The sequence below is a fragment of the Eretmochelys imbricata genome, unplaced genomic scaffold (genome assembly GCF_965152235.1).
Source record: "Eretmochelys imbricata isolate rEreImb1 unplaced genomic scaffold, rEreImb1.hap1 Scaffold_34, whole genome shotgun sequence".
Lineage (NCBI taxonomy): Eukaryota > Metazoa > Chordata > Testudines > Cheloniidae > Eretmochelys > Eretmochelys imbricata.
Genome location: NW_027554346.1, coordinates 302,576 through 318,497, shown reverse-complemented (window position 1 = coordinate 318,497; position 15,922 = coordinate 302,576). Strand labels below are relative to the sequence as shown.

Below are 15,922 nucleotides of genomic sequence, written 5' to 3'. Positions count from 1 at the left end.
TTCCCAAAAGACACTAAGTTTATTACGCTTGAGCGTGGTGCCCCCCTGCTAGCCAGGAGGGGACCCTGAATGCAGATTATACAAAGGTTATATACTTTTTAGCAAAGCATGTTGCCCTCGTGCATCGTGCATTGGAAACTTTAGCCAATAAACAAACCCTTGTCTTATCTACTACCTATCCCTGCTTGGTGCATTCCTCGTGCTAAACCAGTATGTTAATTACACAGCATGGTCCTAAAGCCATGCATCAGTAACCTTTATTATCAGGATGGGAGGCCTCACATCAAGGCCAAGAGACAGGGAGTTACAGACTGACAAAAACCAGATACTGGGAGTCAAGGCAGGCTGGAGACAAGGAGGAGGATTTTCACAGGGATTCAGTATCTAAGGATTACTCCTCCTGGTGTATGATGTGCTGGCATTTAGACAATGGTGGGCCCCAAACCAAAATGGAGTCACATGTGCTAACTTTTCCTTATCAATCTCCAAGCAGTTGTCTGTGACCAGCCTTGTGTGCTGGGACCAGGGGAATGAGATCGCAAGCTGTGTGTCTGGTAAAGGAGAAAGTGTGTCCAGCTCTTCTTTGTCTGTGGAGCAGACAGAAGGGGCCTTTCAGCCTGTGACGGTTGAGGGTTGTGCAGTTGTCTCAGAGCTGGTTCTGGATTCAGCTAAAGCCCAGGAAGGGAAGGGTCCTAAGTTTGGGTCTGCTCGGGAAAATGGCCCTGTAACTAGGTCACATCCAGTTAGTGACTATGCAAAATCCCAGAGCCCAGACAATTCTGGTGCTTGTATTTTGCCTGTTGCTAGTGTGTTGTTGGAAAGGGTGGAGCAACTCTGTCTAATCAGGGTGAGATCCTAGCCAGGGCACAAGGAGAGCAGGAAGGTGATGTGATTGTGTTACCTACGGAGGGTGTGGAAACCTGTAGCAAGAAGGAAAAGATTTCTGAACTTGTGTGTGGCAAAGGGAAGAAGAATGCTTCTGACCTTTTATCTAGGAAGTCTGTAAGTTTGCCTGAAAGGGGATTGTGTAGGAATCCATCGGATGGGCCAGAGGTAATTCTGGATGTAAGGGAGACCCAGAAAGAGTCTGTTGTTGCTCAGGAAAGTGTTCCTCTAGAGCAAGCCCTAGGGAAAGAGGGTAAGAGCAGAATTCCTGTGAGGGGTTAATTGTTGCATGGTGGAAACTGAGGCACCCCTACACTATTCAGAGGAAACATTAAGAACAGTCCCACTTCGTCACACTGAGTCCAGGTGGGCATTTGTCAGCGTGGAGCCGGCGGCCTGGCCCTCATCCTGCTGGGCTCTGGCACCTAGCGTGGGGCCGCCCGCGCTGCTCCAGGCCCTCACAGGCAGCTGCTGAGATCTGTATCTGGCGTGACTGGAAGAAGGGGAGGGGGTCAAAGATGGCTCCCGGAGGGCTGGGCAGAATCCCCACCATGTTGGGGGCATAGCCTGAGGCCCCACGGAGTTGAAAGCACACAGAGCCCACCCCTTCGCTATGCGTCCTGCGCCCCATATCCCGCCCCACTGTGCCCCATATATCCTGCACCCTTCCCATCCCCCGCTTCACCATGCTTCCTGTGCCCCATATTCCACCCCACTGCGCCCCATATACCCTGCACCCCTCCGCCTGCACCTCAACCCCTTTCCTGAGCATCCGGTGCTCCATATCCCTTCCCCTGCACCCCCCCCACTGCACCCCATATCCTGCAGAACCCCCATCCCCTCCCCCTACATTCTGTGCCCCGACTATGCGCCACATATCCTTGCCTCCCCAGGGCACCCCAATCCCTGCGCCGCACAGCCCCCTGCTGCCCTCTGTCCAGCACCCGATCTGCCCCCCCGCAATCCTGTCTCTGATCCATTTACCTCCCTGCGCACTGGAGAGGGTGATGTGTCTCTCCTGAACCCGCCTGCCGGCCGTGCCCGGCTGGAACGTGCAGCTGAAGGTGCCGTGGACGCTCCCTGCCGAGCAGATGATCAGACAGGACATGAGCCGCTCCCTGCCCAGCCGGAGGGGGCACCGCCATGTCGAAATCTGGTACTGCTCCGACTCCCCCTTCAGCAAGGGCTCACTCAGCTCCCCGGGCCGCCTGGGCTCCTTCCCCGGGCGCAGCCTCGCCCAGACCAGCTGGTCCGTGGCCCGGAGCCGGCCCTCCACCTCGCACCACAGCACGATGATGCTGCCCTCCGGCCCACACCACCCCCGACGGATCTATGGACACTGTGGGGAGAGGCAGCCGTCAGGCAGGGGTAAGCAGGTGTGGGGCAGGGGGAGGGTGTGAGCCAGAGGGAGGAGGTCGTGGGGCAGGGGGAAGGCGTGACCCGGAGGGAGGAGGGCATGATGCGGAGGTCATGGGGCAGGGGGTGCAGAGGGAGGGCGTGAGCCAGAGGGAGGAGGTCATGGGGCGGGCAGGGGGGGCAGCGGGAGGGCGTGAGGTAGAGGAAGGAGGTTGTGGGGCAGGAGGAAGGACGTGAACCGGAGGGAGGAGGTCATGGGGCGGGGGGGGCAGGGGGAGGGCGTGAGGCAGAGGTTGTGGGGCAGGCAGGGCAGCGGGAGGGCGTGAGCCGGAGGGAGGAGGTCGTGGGGCAGGGGGAGGGCGTGAGCCGGAGGGAGGAGGTCCTGGGGCGGAGGGGGCAGGGGGAGGGCGTGAGGCAGAGGTTGTGGGGCAGGCAGGGCAGCGCGGAGGGCGTGAGCCGGAGGGAGGAGGTCGTGGGGCAGGGGGAGGGCGTGAGCCGGAGGGAGGAGGTCCTGGGGCGGAGGGGGCAGGGGGAGGGCGTGAGGCAGAGGTTGTGGGGCAGGCAGGGCAGCGGGAGGGCGTGAGCCGGAGGGAGGAGGTCGTGGGGCAGGGGGAGGGCGTGAGCCGGAGGGAGGAGGTCCTGGGGCGGGGGGAGGGCGTGAGCCGGAGGGAGGAGGTCCTGGGGCGGAGGGGGCAGGGGGAGGGCGTGAGGCAGAGGTTGTGGGGCAGGCAGGGCAGCGGGGAGGGCGTGAGCCGGAGGGAGGAGGTCGTGGGGCAGGGGGAGGGCGTGAGCCGGAGGGAGGAGGTCGTGGGGCGGAGGGGGCAGGGGGAGGGCGTGAGGCAGAGGTTGTGGGGCAGGCAGGGCCAGCGGGAGGGCGTGAGCCGGAGGGAGGAGGTCGTGGGGCAGGGGGAGGGCGTGAGCCGGAGGGAGGAGGTCCTGGGGCGGGGGGAGGGCGTGAGCCGGAGGGAGGAGGTCCTGGGGCGGAGGGGGCAGGGGGAGGGCGTGAGGCAGAGGTTGTGGGGCAGGCAGGCAGCGGGAAGAGGGCGTGAGCCGGAGGGAGGAGGTCGTGGGGCAGGGGAGGAGGGCGTGAGCCGGAGGGAGGAGGTCCTGGGGCGGGGGGAGGGCGTGAGCCGGAGGAGGAGGTCCTGGGGCGGGGGGGGCAGGGGGAGGGCGTGAGGCAGAGGTTGTGGGGCAGGCAGGGCAGCGGGAGGGCGTGAGCCGGAGGGAGGAGGTCGTGGGGCGGGGGGAAGGCGTGAGCCGGAGGGAGGAGGTCCTGGGGCGGGGGGAGGGCGTGAGCCGGAGGGAGGAGGGCCTGGGGAGGCAGCGGGAGGAGGGCGTGGGGCGGGGGGAGGGAAGAGTGTGAAGCGGGGGGGGGGAACCGCTCGGGGATGGGGTCCAGGTCCACTTACTGCTGATGTTGCAGCCCTGGTACACGACCCGTGCGAGGAGCAGCGGCAGCAGCAGGACCAGCACGATTCCCAGCAATACCCATGCCAGTAATTCGGAGCTCGTGGGGACTGCCGGGAGAGAGTCGGCATTAGTGCTCCGCCCCCGGCCCCACGCCCAGAGCAGCTGAGCGCTAACCAGGCTCCTGCCGGGAGGCTACGGTGCCGAGGGGGCTCAGTGTTCGGAATCCCGGATACCGCACAAGCTCCCAAAACACAGACCAAGGAAACCGGCAGCTCCCCTTGGCCAACTCCCCGCATGGCAGCAGGAGAACCCGGGGAACTACAGGCCGGTCAGCTCACTTCAGTCCCCGGCAAAATCATGGAGCAGGTCCTCAAGGAATCCATTCTGAAGCACTTAGAGGAGAGGAAAGTGACCAGGAACAGTCAGCATGGATTCACCAAGGGCAAGTCATGCCTGACTCATCTAATTGCCTTCTATGAGGAGATAACTGGCTCTGTGGATGAAGGGAAAGCAGTGGACGTGTTATTCCTCGACTTTAGCAAAGCTTTTGACACGGTCTCCCACAGTATTCTTGCCAGCAAGTTAAAGAAGTATGGGCTGGATGAATGGACTATAAGGTGGGTAGAAAGTTGGCTAGATTGTCAGGCTCAACGGGTAGTGATCAATGGCTCCATGTCTAGTTGGCAGCCGGTATCAAGTGGAGTGCCCCAGGGGTCGGTCCTCGGGCTGGTTTTGTCCAATATCTTCATAAATGATCTGGAGGATGGTGTGGATTGCACCCTCAGCAAGTTTGCAGATGACACTAAACTGGGGAGGAGAGGTAGATACACTGGAGGGCAGGGATAGGATACAGAGGGACCTAGACAAATTAGAGGATTGGGCCAAAAGAAATCGGATGAGGTTCAACAAGGGCAAGTGCAGAGTCCTGCACTTAGGACGGAGGAATCCCATGCACAGCTACAGACTAGGGACCGAATGGCTTGGCAGCAGTTCTGCAGAGAAGGACCTAGGGGTGACAGTGGACGAGAAGCTGGATATGAGTCAGCAGTGTGCCCTTGTTTGCCAAGAAGATGTCACGGAGTGTGGGGGAGTCCAGGCCCTGCACCCCTCTTCCTGGGATTCCCTGAGACTCTCAGCCAGCCACTAAAACAGAAGGTTTATTGCACCACAGGAACACAGTCCAAAACAGAGCTTGTGGGTACCACCTGGACCCCTCAGTCAAGTCCTTCTGGGGGAGCAGGGAGCTTAGACCCCAGCCCTGGGGTTCCCTGCGTTCCTCCACCCAGCCCCAAACTGAAACTAATCCCCCCCCCCCAGCAGGCCCCCTCCTGCAGCCTCTGTCCACATTCCTGGGCAGAGGTGTCACCTCCCCCTCCTGGCTCAGGGGACAGGCTCTCAGGTCTCCCCTCCCCAGGGCACAGTCCCAGGTCAACACTCCCCCTCCCTGCTGAGTGACATCGTCACAGAAGGCTAATGGTATATCGGGCTGCGTTAGAAGGAGCATTGCCAACAGATCGAGGGAAGTGATTGTTCCCCTCTATTCAGCACTGCTCAGGCCACATCTGGAGTACTGTGTCCAGTTTTGGGCCCCCCACTACAGAGAGGATGTGGACAAATTGGAGAGAGTCCAGCGGAGGGCAACAAAAATGATTAGGGGGGCTGGGGCATATGACTTAGGAGGAGAGGCTGAGGGAACTGGGATTGTTTAGTCTGCGGAAGAGAAGAGTGAGGGGGGATTTGATAGCTGCTTTCAACTACCGGAAGGGGGGTTCCAAAGAGGATGGAGCTCGGCTGTTCTCAGGGGTGGCAGTTGACAGAACAAGGAGCAATGGTCTCTAGTTGCAGTGGGGGAGGTCTAGGTTGGATATTCGGAAACACTATTTCACTAGGAGGGTGGGGAAGCACTGGAATGGGTTCCCTAGGGAGGTGGTGGAATTTCCATCCTTAGAGGTGTTTAAGGTCAGGCTTGACAAAGCCCTGGCTGGGATGATTTAGTTGGGGTCAGTCCTGCTTTGAGCAGGAGGTGGGACTAGGTGACCTCCTGAGGTCCCTTCCAACCCTGATGGTCTCTGATTCTATGACTGCTCACAGGCTTCCCCCACCCTTGTGCTCACGGGATCAGATGAAAGCGAAGGCTGGTAATTTTAACACAGTTAGGGGAGCAGGGAGGGGCTAATGCCAGGGAAGGGGGCAGTGCAGCCGGGAGCGATGCTGAGGCCGGCTGGGCTGGGAGGGGCAGGGGATGATGAAGTGGGACTGTTCTTAATTTTCTCTCTGAACACTGTGTGGGTACCTCAGTTTCCCCCATGCCTTTCTTAAGGATCCAGGTGGTGAGATCAGGAGGTGTGATTGTTGTAGAGCCCTAGAGGGCCAGTGTGATGATGTCGGCACAGAAACTGACCGACACCCTGTCTCCTGGCCACTGATGGCCTGGGCAAAGGTGCAGACGGAAGGTGTTGGGGAGCAAAGGGATCAGGTGGCCTCCTGGCCCGGGAGAGAGACGCAGGCCAGAGGAGGGGCTGGGGAGTTTCAGTTTGGAGCTGGCTGGGAAATGGAGGGACCTGACCTCCCCTAAGACGGACCTGACTGAGGGGTCCTGTTCTCTGCACCTACAAGCTCTGTGTTAGACCGTGTTCCTGTCGTCTAATAAACCTCCTGTGTTACTGGCTGGCTGAGAGTCACAGTGAATTGCAGGAAGTGGGGGGTGCAGGGCCCGGACTCCCCCACACTCCGTAACAGGGGGTAAGACCACTTCCCGCTTCTGGCATAGGTGCCGACTCCATGGGTTCTCCGGGCCTGGAGCACCCACGGGGAAAAATTAGCGGGTGCTCTGCACCCACCGGCAGCCAAGCTCCCTCTGCCCCCCACCTCACCTCCTCCCCCCCCCAACGCGCCGCATCCCTGCTCCTCCCCACACTTCCTGCCACCTAACAGCTGTTTGGCGGCAATTAGGACTCTCCGGGAGAGAAGGGGAGGAACGGAGATGCTGCCGCTCGGGGCAGGGGTGGGGACTTGGGGGAAGGGTTGGGATGGGGGCAGGGCAAGGGCAGTGCGGGGGCGGGAAGAGGTGGGCCGGGGCGGGGAGGGGTCAAGCCCCGGCCAGGCAGAGGGGAAGTTGATGCCTATGCCTTCTGGCCCCCAGCCCGCCACACTGACCTATCCAGACGGCTGTGCGCTCCAGCGGGGCGGCCAGCGCCGGGTGCTGCACGTGGCAGGCGAAGTTGGCCTGGGCGCTGCTCTCCGGGCGGTCGAGGATGCAGCTGCTGCGGAGGGTGAAGGACCCGTCGGGTTCCTTCATGGGGGGTGACTCCATGGAGAGCAGGGGCACCCCGTCCCGCAGCCATTGCACCGTGATCTCAGCGGGGTGGTAGCCGCTCACCCGGCACTGCAGAGTGGCCTGCCCCTCCAGCGTCACCAGGGGCGGCAGCAGGGTCAGCCGTGGCGGGGCTGCCGGGCAGGAAACAGGGTCAGGGCGCTGGGCTCCCTCCCCAGGCTCTGGGCCCCAAGAGGGGACTTTCATGGGGGGGCCCTCTAGGCAGGGGCAGGGGAACAGACACCTGGGGGGGGCAGGTGGAAGGAATGGGGCCCCCAGGAGCACAGCAGGGGGCGCTGAGTGGGAATGGGGTGCTGTACAGGGGACAGGGCTCTGGCAGGGGGTGGGCAGTGCTGTAGGGACATGGGGGTGCTGTGGGGAGGATGGGGGTGCTGTTGGAGTGCAGTATGGGGTGGGATTCTGTGGGGGGGTGTAGGGGGGATGGGCAGTGCTGTGGGGAGGATGGGGTGCAGTGGGGAGGGTGGGGGTCTGGTGGGGGATGGGCAGTGCTGTGAGGGGGACAGGGTTTTGTGGGGGGGATGGGGGTCTGGTGGGGATGGGGTGCTGGGGGGTGCAGCAGGGGATGGGGTGTTGTGGGGAGGACGGGGTTCTGTGGGGTGGGGAGCAGTGGGGGGATGGGGCTCTGGTGGGGGATGGGCAGTGGGGGGTGCTGCGGAGGCATGTAGAGAAGTGGGGGTGCAGCGGGGGATGAAGTGCAGTGGGGGGACGGGGCTCTGGTGGGGGATGGGCAGTGGGGGGTGCTGCGGAGGCATGTAGAGAAGTGGGGGCGCAGCGGGGGGTGAAGTGCAGTGGGGGGACGGGGCTCTGGTGGGGGATGGGCAGTGGGGGGTGCTGCGGAGGCATGTAGAGAAGTGGGGGCGCAGCGGGGGGTGAAGTGCAGTGGGGGGACGGGGCTCTGGTGGGGGATGGGCAGTGGGGGGTGCTGTGGGGTGACTCACAGAGCACGCTCAGCCGGAAGGCTTCTTGGATCGGCGCCCCCAGGGCGACGTGCTGCACGCGGCAGGCATAGCTCACGCTGGCTTCGGGGATGCTCGGCACGAGCGGGAGGATGCTGGTCGTGCTGTACAGGCCGGTGGGGCCCAGCTGGCTGGGGGCCGTCTTGGAGCCCCCCACCACCAGCCCGTCCCGCAGCCAAGCGACGCTCACGCTCCCGGGGTAGAAGTTGCTCACGTTGCAGGTCACGAGGTTCTGCTCGCCGGCCCTCACCTCGGTACCCCACACTGAGACATGGGGCGGGACTGAGAGGGTGGAGGGGGAGAGTCAGTGGGGCCCAGACCCCTTTGTCCGCCCCCTACCAACCCTCATCTGCCCCCCATCTCCCCGTCCGCCCCAACCACCCCAATCCATTCCCCATCTCCTCCTCCTCCTCCCCCCACCTCCTCCTCCGCCCTGCCACAGTGCTGCCCACGGAGACTTGGCCGGGCCATGGGTTAGGGGGCAGCTGCTGCCCCGCTGGGGAGGTGGCTTAGGGGGGCAGACCCAACCCTGGAGCCATGCCCCTCTGGGCTCTGCCCTGGGACCCTGCCCCACACAGTTACCTTCCACACGCAGCTCCACCTGCCGACTCTCCCGGCTCGGGGGGACGATGACCACGCAGGTGTAGAGCCCGGCATCGGCGCCCCCCACCCGCGGGAGGAGCAGGGAGGCGTTGCCGACCTGCAGCCCCTCCCGGGACAGGCTGGCCCCGGGCCTGCGGTACGATGGGACGTTATCGAACTCGGCCACCAGCCTGTTCCCCAGCTTCCACTGCACCACCAGCTCCATCAGCTCCACGGGCACCCCCATGAAGAAGTGACAGCCCAGGAGCACGTCCGAGCCCGGCTGGGTCTGCACCCGGGAGCTGGGGACGGAGACCACCAGGGCACCCCCTGCACAGACAGACAGACAGGGCTATTTGCCGCTCTGTGGGGCATGGGGGCGGGGGGGGCAGCCTGGGGGGAGACCCCACCCCCTCCCAGGGACTGGGCCCCCCTCCAGCCCCTCAGCACCATGGGAGCCCACATCCTCTCTGCGAGGGCCAGTCAGAGCCCAGGGAGGAAGGTGGGGGCCCCAGGCTGAGGCCTGGCAGCCTCGTGTCCCATGTGGGCCGGGCGCTGGGTTCCCGTGGGGGCCCCAAGCCTCAGGCAGAGGAAGTGAGAAGCTTCCTGTTTGCGCAGCAGCTGGTGTTGTGGCCCTTACATGGTTCCCAGCCCCTGCCCCCACCCGCCCTGTGCCCCCCAGCCTGAGCCTCCTGCCCCAGCCCCCCAGCCGCCCCCTCTGCCCCTCAACCTGAGCCCCTGGCCCCACCCGCCCCCGGCCCAGCCCCCACTGTCCTCCAGCCTGAGCCTCCTACTTCAAGCTTCCCTCAGGGGCCACCCTCACCCCAGCTGTTCCCGTGCAGGGGTGGGGTGGGGAGCAGGACCCCTGCCCTGTGTTTGACCCCCACGTCAGCACCACACCCCACCCCCAAAGCCAGCACCACCTGCCCAACCTGCCTTCATACTAATCAGGCAGCTCTCCGGTCTGACTTGGTCAGGGCTCTGGGCACCCCCCAGCAGCGTGAACCAATTCTGTGGCCATGACACCCCCCTTGCCAGCCCCTCGGTGGAGGCCCCAGGGCCCTGGCGTCAGCACTGGGCTGGTCCCGTGGGGGGGGCAGATTTAGCTCCAGAACCCCAGGGCAGGTTGCGGGTGATGGCTGCGAGGGGGCTGGGGGGCAGGAACAGCCCAGAGGGAGGGCGATGTGGGTTTGCGGTGGGGCCTGGCCATGGGGTGTGCCAATGTGGGACAGAACCCAGGAGTCCTGGCTCCCAGCGCCCCCTGCTCTAACCACCACACCCCACTCCCCTCCTAGAGCTAGGGAGAGAACCCAGGAGTCCTGGTTCCCAGCTTCCCACTTTCACCCACCAGCCCCTCCGGCTCGGAGACCCCCCGCGGGACCCTGCGCCCGGCCCGCCCCCCATCCGCCAGGGCACCGCCCGGGCTGGCCCCCCCGGTCCCGGGGCCGCGGGGGGGAAGCCGGGCCGGGTTTCCTGCCCACGCCGCCCCTCTGGGGCAGGGTCTGGGGCGGGGAGCAGAGAAGCGACCCCCGGGGAGCAGGGGCGGCCCCGGCGGCTACTCACGGGCCCCGCTCGCCAGCAGGAGCAGGAGGCCGGGCGCCAGGGCGAGGGGCATCGTGCGGGGCGGTGCGGGGCGCGGCGGCCCCAGCCTCGGTTACTTTCGCTTCTGCAGCCTGGCTGGCGGGCGAGATAAGGGCAGGACGCGGGGCTGGGCGGGACCCACAGCTCGGGGCTCCGAGATCAGGGCAGGGACCCCGGGGAGGACCCGTCGTGGGGAGCGGGATTGCCTGGGGGGAGAGCCGAGCAATGGGGGAGCTGGCGGGATCCCCCCGGGGTAGGTTGGGGGGCTGGGGGACCCCCCCCCATTACCTGTGCGTACGACAGCTCCCACCTGTCCCCCGTGTGTTTCGGGCTGGAGTTCGCTGCCCCAGCCCCCCTCGGTGTCCCTTGGCCCAGCGAGCGTCTCTCTGCTCTGGGGTCTGGCTCGGGTCAGGCCCGGCCCGGAGGTGGGTACTGGCTCAGCGCTGGCCCGGCTCCCGGCTCCGAGGGGCTCTGAGCTCGGCCCGTCGGGGGGTGGCGAAGTGATTGCCCAGAGCGCCCCTGCCCCACCTGGAAACCTGCCCAGGTGGGCTTGGTTCAAGCGCCCGGGGGTGTCAGAGCCAGGAGCCACCCCGGTTCCCCTGGCCGGCCGTGCACCCCTCAGCAGAGAGGGACAGAAAATGCCACACACTTCTCACGGGGAATGAACTTTTTAAAAATTTCCTGCAAACCTTTCCTGGCTTTTCATCCCACAGCGGGAACCTGCCCTGCTGCTGGAATGTCTTCTGGTCTCCGAAATCAAAGAGTTTTATTGAAGACAGAAAGTTTGACCATGATTTAAATGACAAAGTGGAAAATTTAAATTTGGTGAAAAATTGTCATTTTGGTCAAGAAGTGTGACGAAGTGGGGGGTTTTCTTGAGTTTTCCTTGGTTTTTTTGCACTGGTTTGCATGCAGAGGGGGTGGGACTCAGTTTCCCTGGGTGTTACAGGTTTAACGAGGGGATGGGAGAGGGAGTTTGTTGGTGCAGAGGACCGGTGAGGGAACTTGGGACCCCGGCCAATGGCCTGGAGAACGGAGACCCCAGCGACAGATGACCGGGAGGCCCAGCTTGGCAGTCAGTTCTGCCAGTGGCGGCTGTGACGAAGTGGGACTGTTCTTAATGTTTCCTCTGAATAGTGTGGGGGTGCCTCAGTTTCCCCTAGGCAGTTCTTAAGTCTCTAGGGGGTGGGGTAAGGGTGTATGATCATTGCAGAGCCCTAGAGGGCAGGTGTGCAGGGGTCTGGACACAGAGAATGGCCGACACCCTGTTTCCTGGCCACTGATGGCCTGGGCCCTTCCCCCTGCAAGGTGAGAGCTAAAGGGTTGGAGAACAAAGGAATCCGGTGACCTCCTGGCCCGGGAAAGGGACAAAGCCCAGAGGAGGAGGGGCTGGAGGGAGTTTCAGTTTGGGGCTGGCTGGGGACATGGAGTGAAGGGCAGATGTGGTTGTCTGGCTCACTGCCCCCCAAAATGGACCCAGCTGAGGGGTCCCGTTCTCTGCACTTACAAGCTCTGTTTTAGACCATGTTCCTGTCGTCTAATAAACCTCTGTTTTACTGGCTGGCTGAGAGTCCCGTCTGACTGCGGAGTTGGGGGGCAGGACCCTCTGGCTTCCCCAGGACCCCGCCTGGGCGGACTCGCTGTGGGAAGCACACGGAGGGGCAGAGGAGGCTGGAGGCTCCGAGGTCAGACCCAGGAAGGGGGAAGCCGGGTGAGCTGTGTGTCCTGCAGACAGGCTGCTCCCCGAGAGGAGACTGCCCCAGAGTCCTGACTGGCTTCGTGGGGAGCAGTTCCAGACCATCGCCCGGGGACGCCGTGACAGGGGGCTATTGATGCCTATCTCACAGCCTTTGAGAAGGCCTGTGGTCTGAACCAGATTGACCCCGCAGACAGGCTCTGCTGTCTGACCCCCCTGCTGGGTCCCAAGGCCATAGAGGTTCAGCCAAAGGGATGGTATTGAGACGGGGGACTCTGACCCGGTCAAACCGGCTTTGCTGCTGGAGTTTGAGCTGACCCCCGAGGTGTACAGGAAACGATTCCGGGGTGTGCGCAAGACCCCAGGGGTCACTTGCAAGGAGGTCGCCCACCTGCTGGGGGAATATCTCCGCAAGTGGGGGAAGGGCGCGGGGGCCACGACTGCAGAGGACGTGTATCACCTGGTGGGGCTGGAGCAGCTGTCGGACATCTGCCCTCCAAGACCTGAAGATGGGGTTAGGGGACCGGGAGCCCAGAGATCTGCGCAGGGCGGGGGCTCTGGCAGATGAGTTTGTGGAAGCAGATCGGGGGCAGGAGGGAGACCCCCATCGGGGACTCAGAAGGGGAGTCACCCAGAGACCTCTCCAAGGTGGGATTCCCGGAAGCCCAAGTGAGGGGTGCCCGGGAATGCCGGGGCAGGCTGACCCCCGTCGTGGGACTTGAGGGACCTGAAGTGTAATTACTGTGGCCAAAGGGACACGAGGTGGCACAAGACCCAAAGGAGAAGGAAATGGCAGCCAAGCAGAACCCGCGGGGTGTCAACTGGGTGGAAGCCCACCGAGAGGGGGCACCGCCGGCCCGGGGGCTGCAGTCGAGAGGGCTGTGCCGGGGGAGGGACTGCCAGGCCAGGCCCGCAGGGGAAGGTGGGGCTCCAGGTCCGGAGCACCCGTACTCCGTCCTCTGGGTGAGCCTGGGACAGCCCCGGGGGACGATCGCCACCTCATCCCCATGGAGGTGGGGGAAGGAGCGTCCTGGGGGTCTGGGACATGGGTGGTGAGGAGACGCTGGCGCGGTCCGAGGCGGTGGGCCCAGACCAGCTAGTGCCCGATGCCTACATGACCCTGAGGGGAACGTTCGGGCCCCCCGTCGAGGTGCTGGCAGCGAGGATACACCTGAAATGGGGGGGCTACGGAGGGACCCAAAGAGATCAGGGTGCACAATCACCTGCCTACCAAGGTGCTCATGGGTAATGACTTGGAGCACTGGCTGGAGGCATTCAGAGCGCCCTGGTCCTTACCCGGAGCCAGAGCAAGCGAGGGATGCAGGACATCCCGAAGGGGGAACTGAAACACCGGGGCAGGGCTTGACTGGGCCGGGCCGGAGCCTCCGCCCCAAGGTGGGGACACTGAGGCACCGCCAGCCAGGGCTGTATCCTCAAACCCAGCCGCTGAATTCCAGACGGGTTGCAGGAGGATCCCTCCTTGGAGAAGGTGAGGGCCCTGGCTGGCCACAGCGGTGCAGGATCCCAGCGGGAGGACTGCCGGGAGAGATTCCAGGGGGAGAAGGGATTCCTGTACCAGGAATGGGCTGGTTCCAGGAAAAGTGAACCGTGGGAAGCCAGGAGGCAGTCCCCAGAGGTACCGCCGCAGACTGTTGTACGTGGCCCACGGTATCCCCCTTGCGGGGCATCCAGTGCTCCGGGCAGAACTTTGACCGGCCCGGGGTCTTTGACGCTGTCCAGCAGCCCGGCAGGTCCTGTGACTCCTGCCAGAGGGGGGGGAAGGCCAGGATAAGTGTAAAGCCCCACTGAGACCTTTGCCCATCATAGAGGAGCCCTTCCAGAAGGTGGCCATGGACATAGTGGGGCCTCTCAGCAAGGTGACCCAGTCGGGGGCTGTGCATTGGGGGATGCTGCGGGGGGGGCGGCTGTGCACTGGGGGGGATGCTGTGGGGAGCTGTGCATTGGGGGAAAGGGGGTTCAGCTTTAGGGTGATCCCATTGAGCTGCACCGGGATGCAGGTTGTGAGCTGTTGTCTGAATAAAGCCGGTGGTGATGCATGGTCTGTGTCCTCGTCCGTGATGTGGGAGTCGGGGGGTGAACCCCGCCGCTGAGCCTCCATCCCAGCCCCACACTCTCTGTGTCTGGGGCAGTGGGACAGGCCCCCCAGAAGGGGAACGGGGGCTGCCCCATCCCAGGGGGTGCAGGGTCCGGCCCCTCTCCCTGATGGGACGCTGCCCTGGAGGGAGGAGAGGGTGTCCCGTGTCCAGGGCATTGACTGAGGCCTGGCTGGGCTCGGCCAGCGCTGCCTCCGGGAAGGGGCGACTATAATCCGAGGGGAGCGGAGCCCAGAGCCGGGTGGGGGGTGAACCACCCCCAGGCTGGGGTCCCCACGCTGACACAGAGCAGGCCTGGGGCAGGGAACCGCCCCCCATGCCTGGCTGGGATAGTCCGACACGAGTGCCGCGGGAAGGGGACACGGGTGTCCTGGGGGTACTTGGGTCCTGGCCCCACGAGGCCACCGGCTGCCCCAGGATAAAAACAATCCAGGCAGATTGCACCGGCGTGCCTGGGGGGACGGGACGGGACGTCCCAGCCAATCAGGGGGCTGCTGGCCACGTTCGGGGCTTATCGGGGCCCGGCCCTACGCACGCACCCCCAGAGATGTGTCTGTGTGGGGCCATGCTGGCCCTGTGCTGCACGGCAGCTGGTGAGTATGGGGCCAGTCCCGCCGCAGGTCCCCCGGGATCTCCCCGAGACTGGCCCCTCGCTGCCCCGGGGTCTCCCTGAGACTGGCCCCTTGCTGCCCCTGAGTCTCCCCGACACTGACCCCTCGCTGCCCCGGGGTTCCCCTGTGACCTCCCCGAGACAGGGCCTCCCACTGCCCTGGGTCTCCCTGAGACTGGCCCCTCGCTGCCGCGGGGTTCCCCTGTGACCTCCCCGAGACAGGGCCTCCCACTGCCCTGGGTCTCCCTGAGACTGGCCCCTCGCTGCCGCGGGGTTCCCCTGTGACCTCCCTGAGACAGGGCCCCTCGCTGCCCCGAGGTCTCCCTGAGAATGGCCCCTCGCTGCCCCTGAGTCTCCCGACACTGACCCCTCGCTGCCCTGGGGTTCCCCTGTGACCTCCCCAATACTGGCCCCTCGCTGCCCCTGGGGGTTTCCCCGAGACTGGCCCATCACTGCCCTGGGGTTCCCCTGTGACCTCCCTGAGACAGGGCCCCTCGCTGCCCTGGGTCTCCTCGAGACTGGCCCATCGCTGCCCATGGGGATTCCCCTGTGACCTCCCCAATACTGGCCCTCCACTGCCCCGGGGTTCCCCTGTGACCTCCCTGAGACAGGGCCCCCCACTGCCCCTGGATCTCCATGAGACTGGCCCCTCATTGCCCTGGGGGTTCCCGTGACCTCCCCGAGACAGAGCCCCCCACTGCCCTGGGATCTCCCTGAGACAGGCCCCTCATTGCCCTGGGGGGTTCCCCCTGGATCTGCCCAAGACAGGCAGGAGGGTGAGGGGGGCAGGAGCCAGCTCAGGGGGGAGATGAGAGCTGCCCCTGCTTCCCCAAAGCGGAAGGGCCAAGCAGTTCCCCTCATCACTCCAGGGCAGGGTGTGGGGACCCCAACAGAGCTGGGGGGCAGGGCCAGGTGGCTGGAGAACGGCCCTGCCTGGGGAGATTCAAGGCCCATCCAAAGCTGTGGGGGCAGTGGGAAGTGTCCTGCAGGGAGCAGGGGCAACTCCACCCCAGGAGGGGTTCCCCCACCCCAGAGGATGCTGGGAGTCAAATGGGGTGCCCTCCCGCCCCAGAGGATGCTGGGAATGAACGGGGCACTCCCCGCCCCAGAGGATGCTGGGAGTCAAATGGGGCACCTCCCGCCCCAGAGGATGCTGGGAGTGAACGGGGCACCCCCCGCCCCAGAGGATGCTGGGAGTCAAATGGGGCACTCCCCGCCCCAGAGGATGCTGGGAATGAACGGGGCACCCCCCGCCCCAGAGGATGCTGGGAGTCAAATGGGGCACTCCCCGCCCCAGAGGATGCTGGGAGTGAACGGGGCACCCCCCGCCCCAGAGGATGCTGGGAGTGAACGGGGCACTCCCCGCCCCAGAGGATGCTGGGAATGAACGGGGCACTC

The 15,922-nt window shown here is 64.4% G+C and overlaps 1 protein-coding gene and 1 long non-coding RNA gene across 2 annotated transcripts in view; both read right to left on the bottom strand.

Moving 5' to 3' along the window:
• On the bottom strand, positions 1-2,366 carry LOC144258695 (uncharacterized). Its single transcript, XR_013344712.1, has 2 exons — positions 1,870-2,366; positions 1-1,378 (listed from the first exon to the last, which is right to left on the bottom strand). It is a non-coding gene; the product is annotated as an uncharacterized LOC144258695 (long non-coding RNA).
• Positions 2,367-2,493: 127 nt separating this feature from the next.
• Positions 2,494-15,922, bottom strand: part of LOC144258678 (uncharacterized) — an 83,696-nt gene continuing 70,267 nt past the window's right edge. The window contains exons 9-13 of the mRNA XM_077806869.1: positions 8,524-8,853; positions 7,924-8,223; positions 6,808-7,098; positions 3,647-3,758; positions 2,494-2,623 (exon numbers count right to left, since the gene is read on the bottom strand). Of these exons, the coding sequence (XP_077662995.1) occupies positions 2,494-2,623; positions 3,647-3,758; positions 6,808-7,098; positions 7,924-8,223; positions 8,524-8,853 (1,163 nt within the window). The remainder of the gene's footprint in view (positions 2,624-3,646; positions 3,759-6,807; positions 7,099-7,923; positions 8,224-8,523; positions 8,854-15,922) is intronic.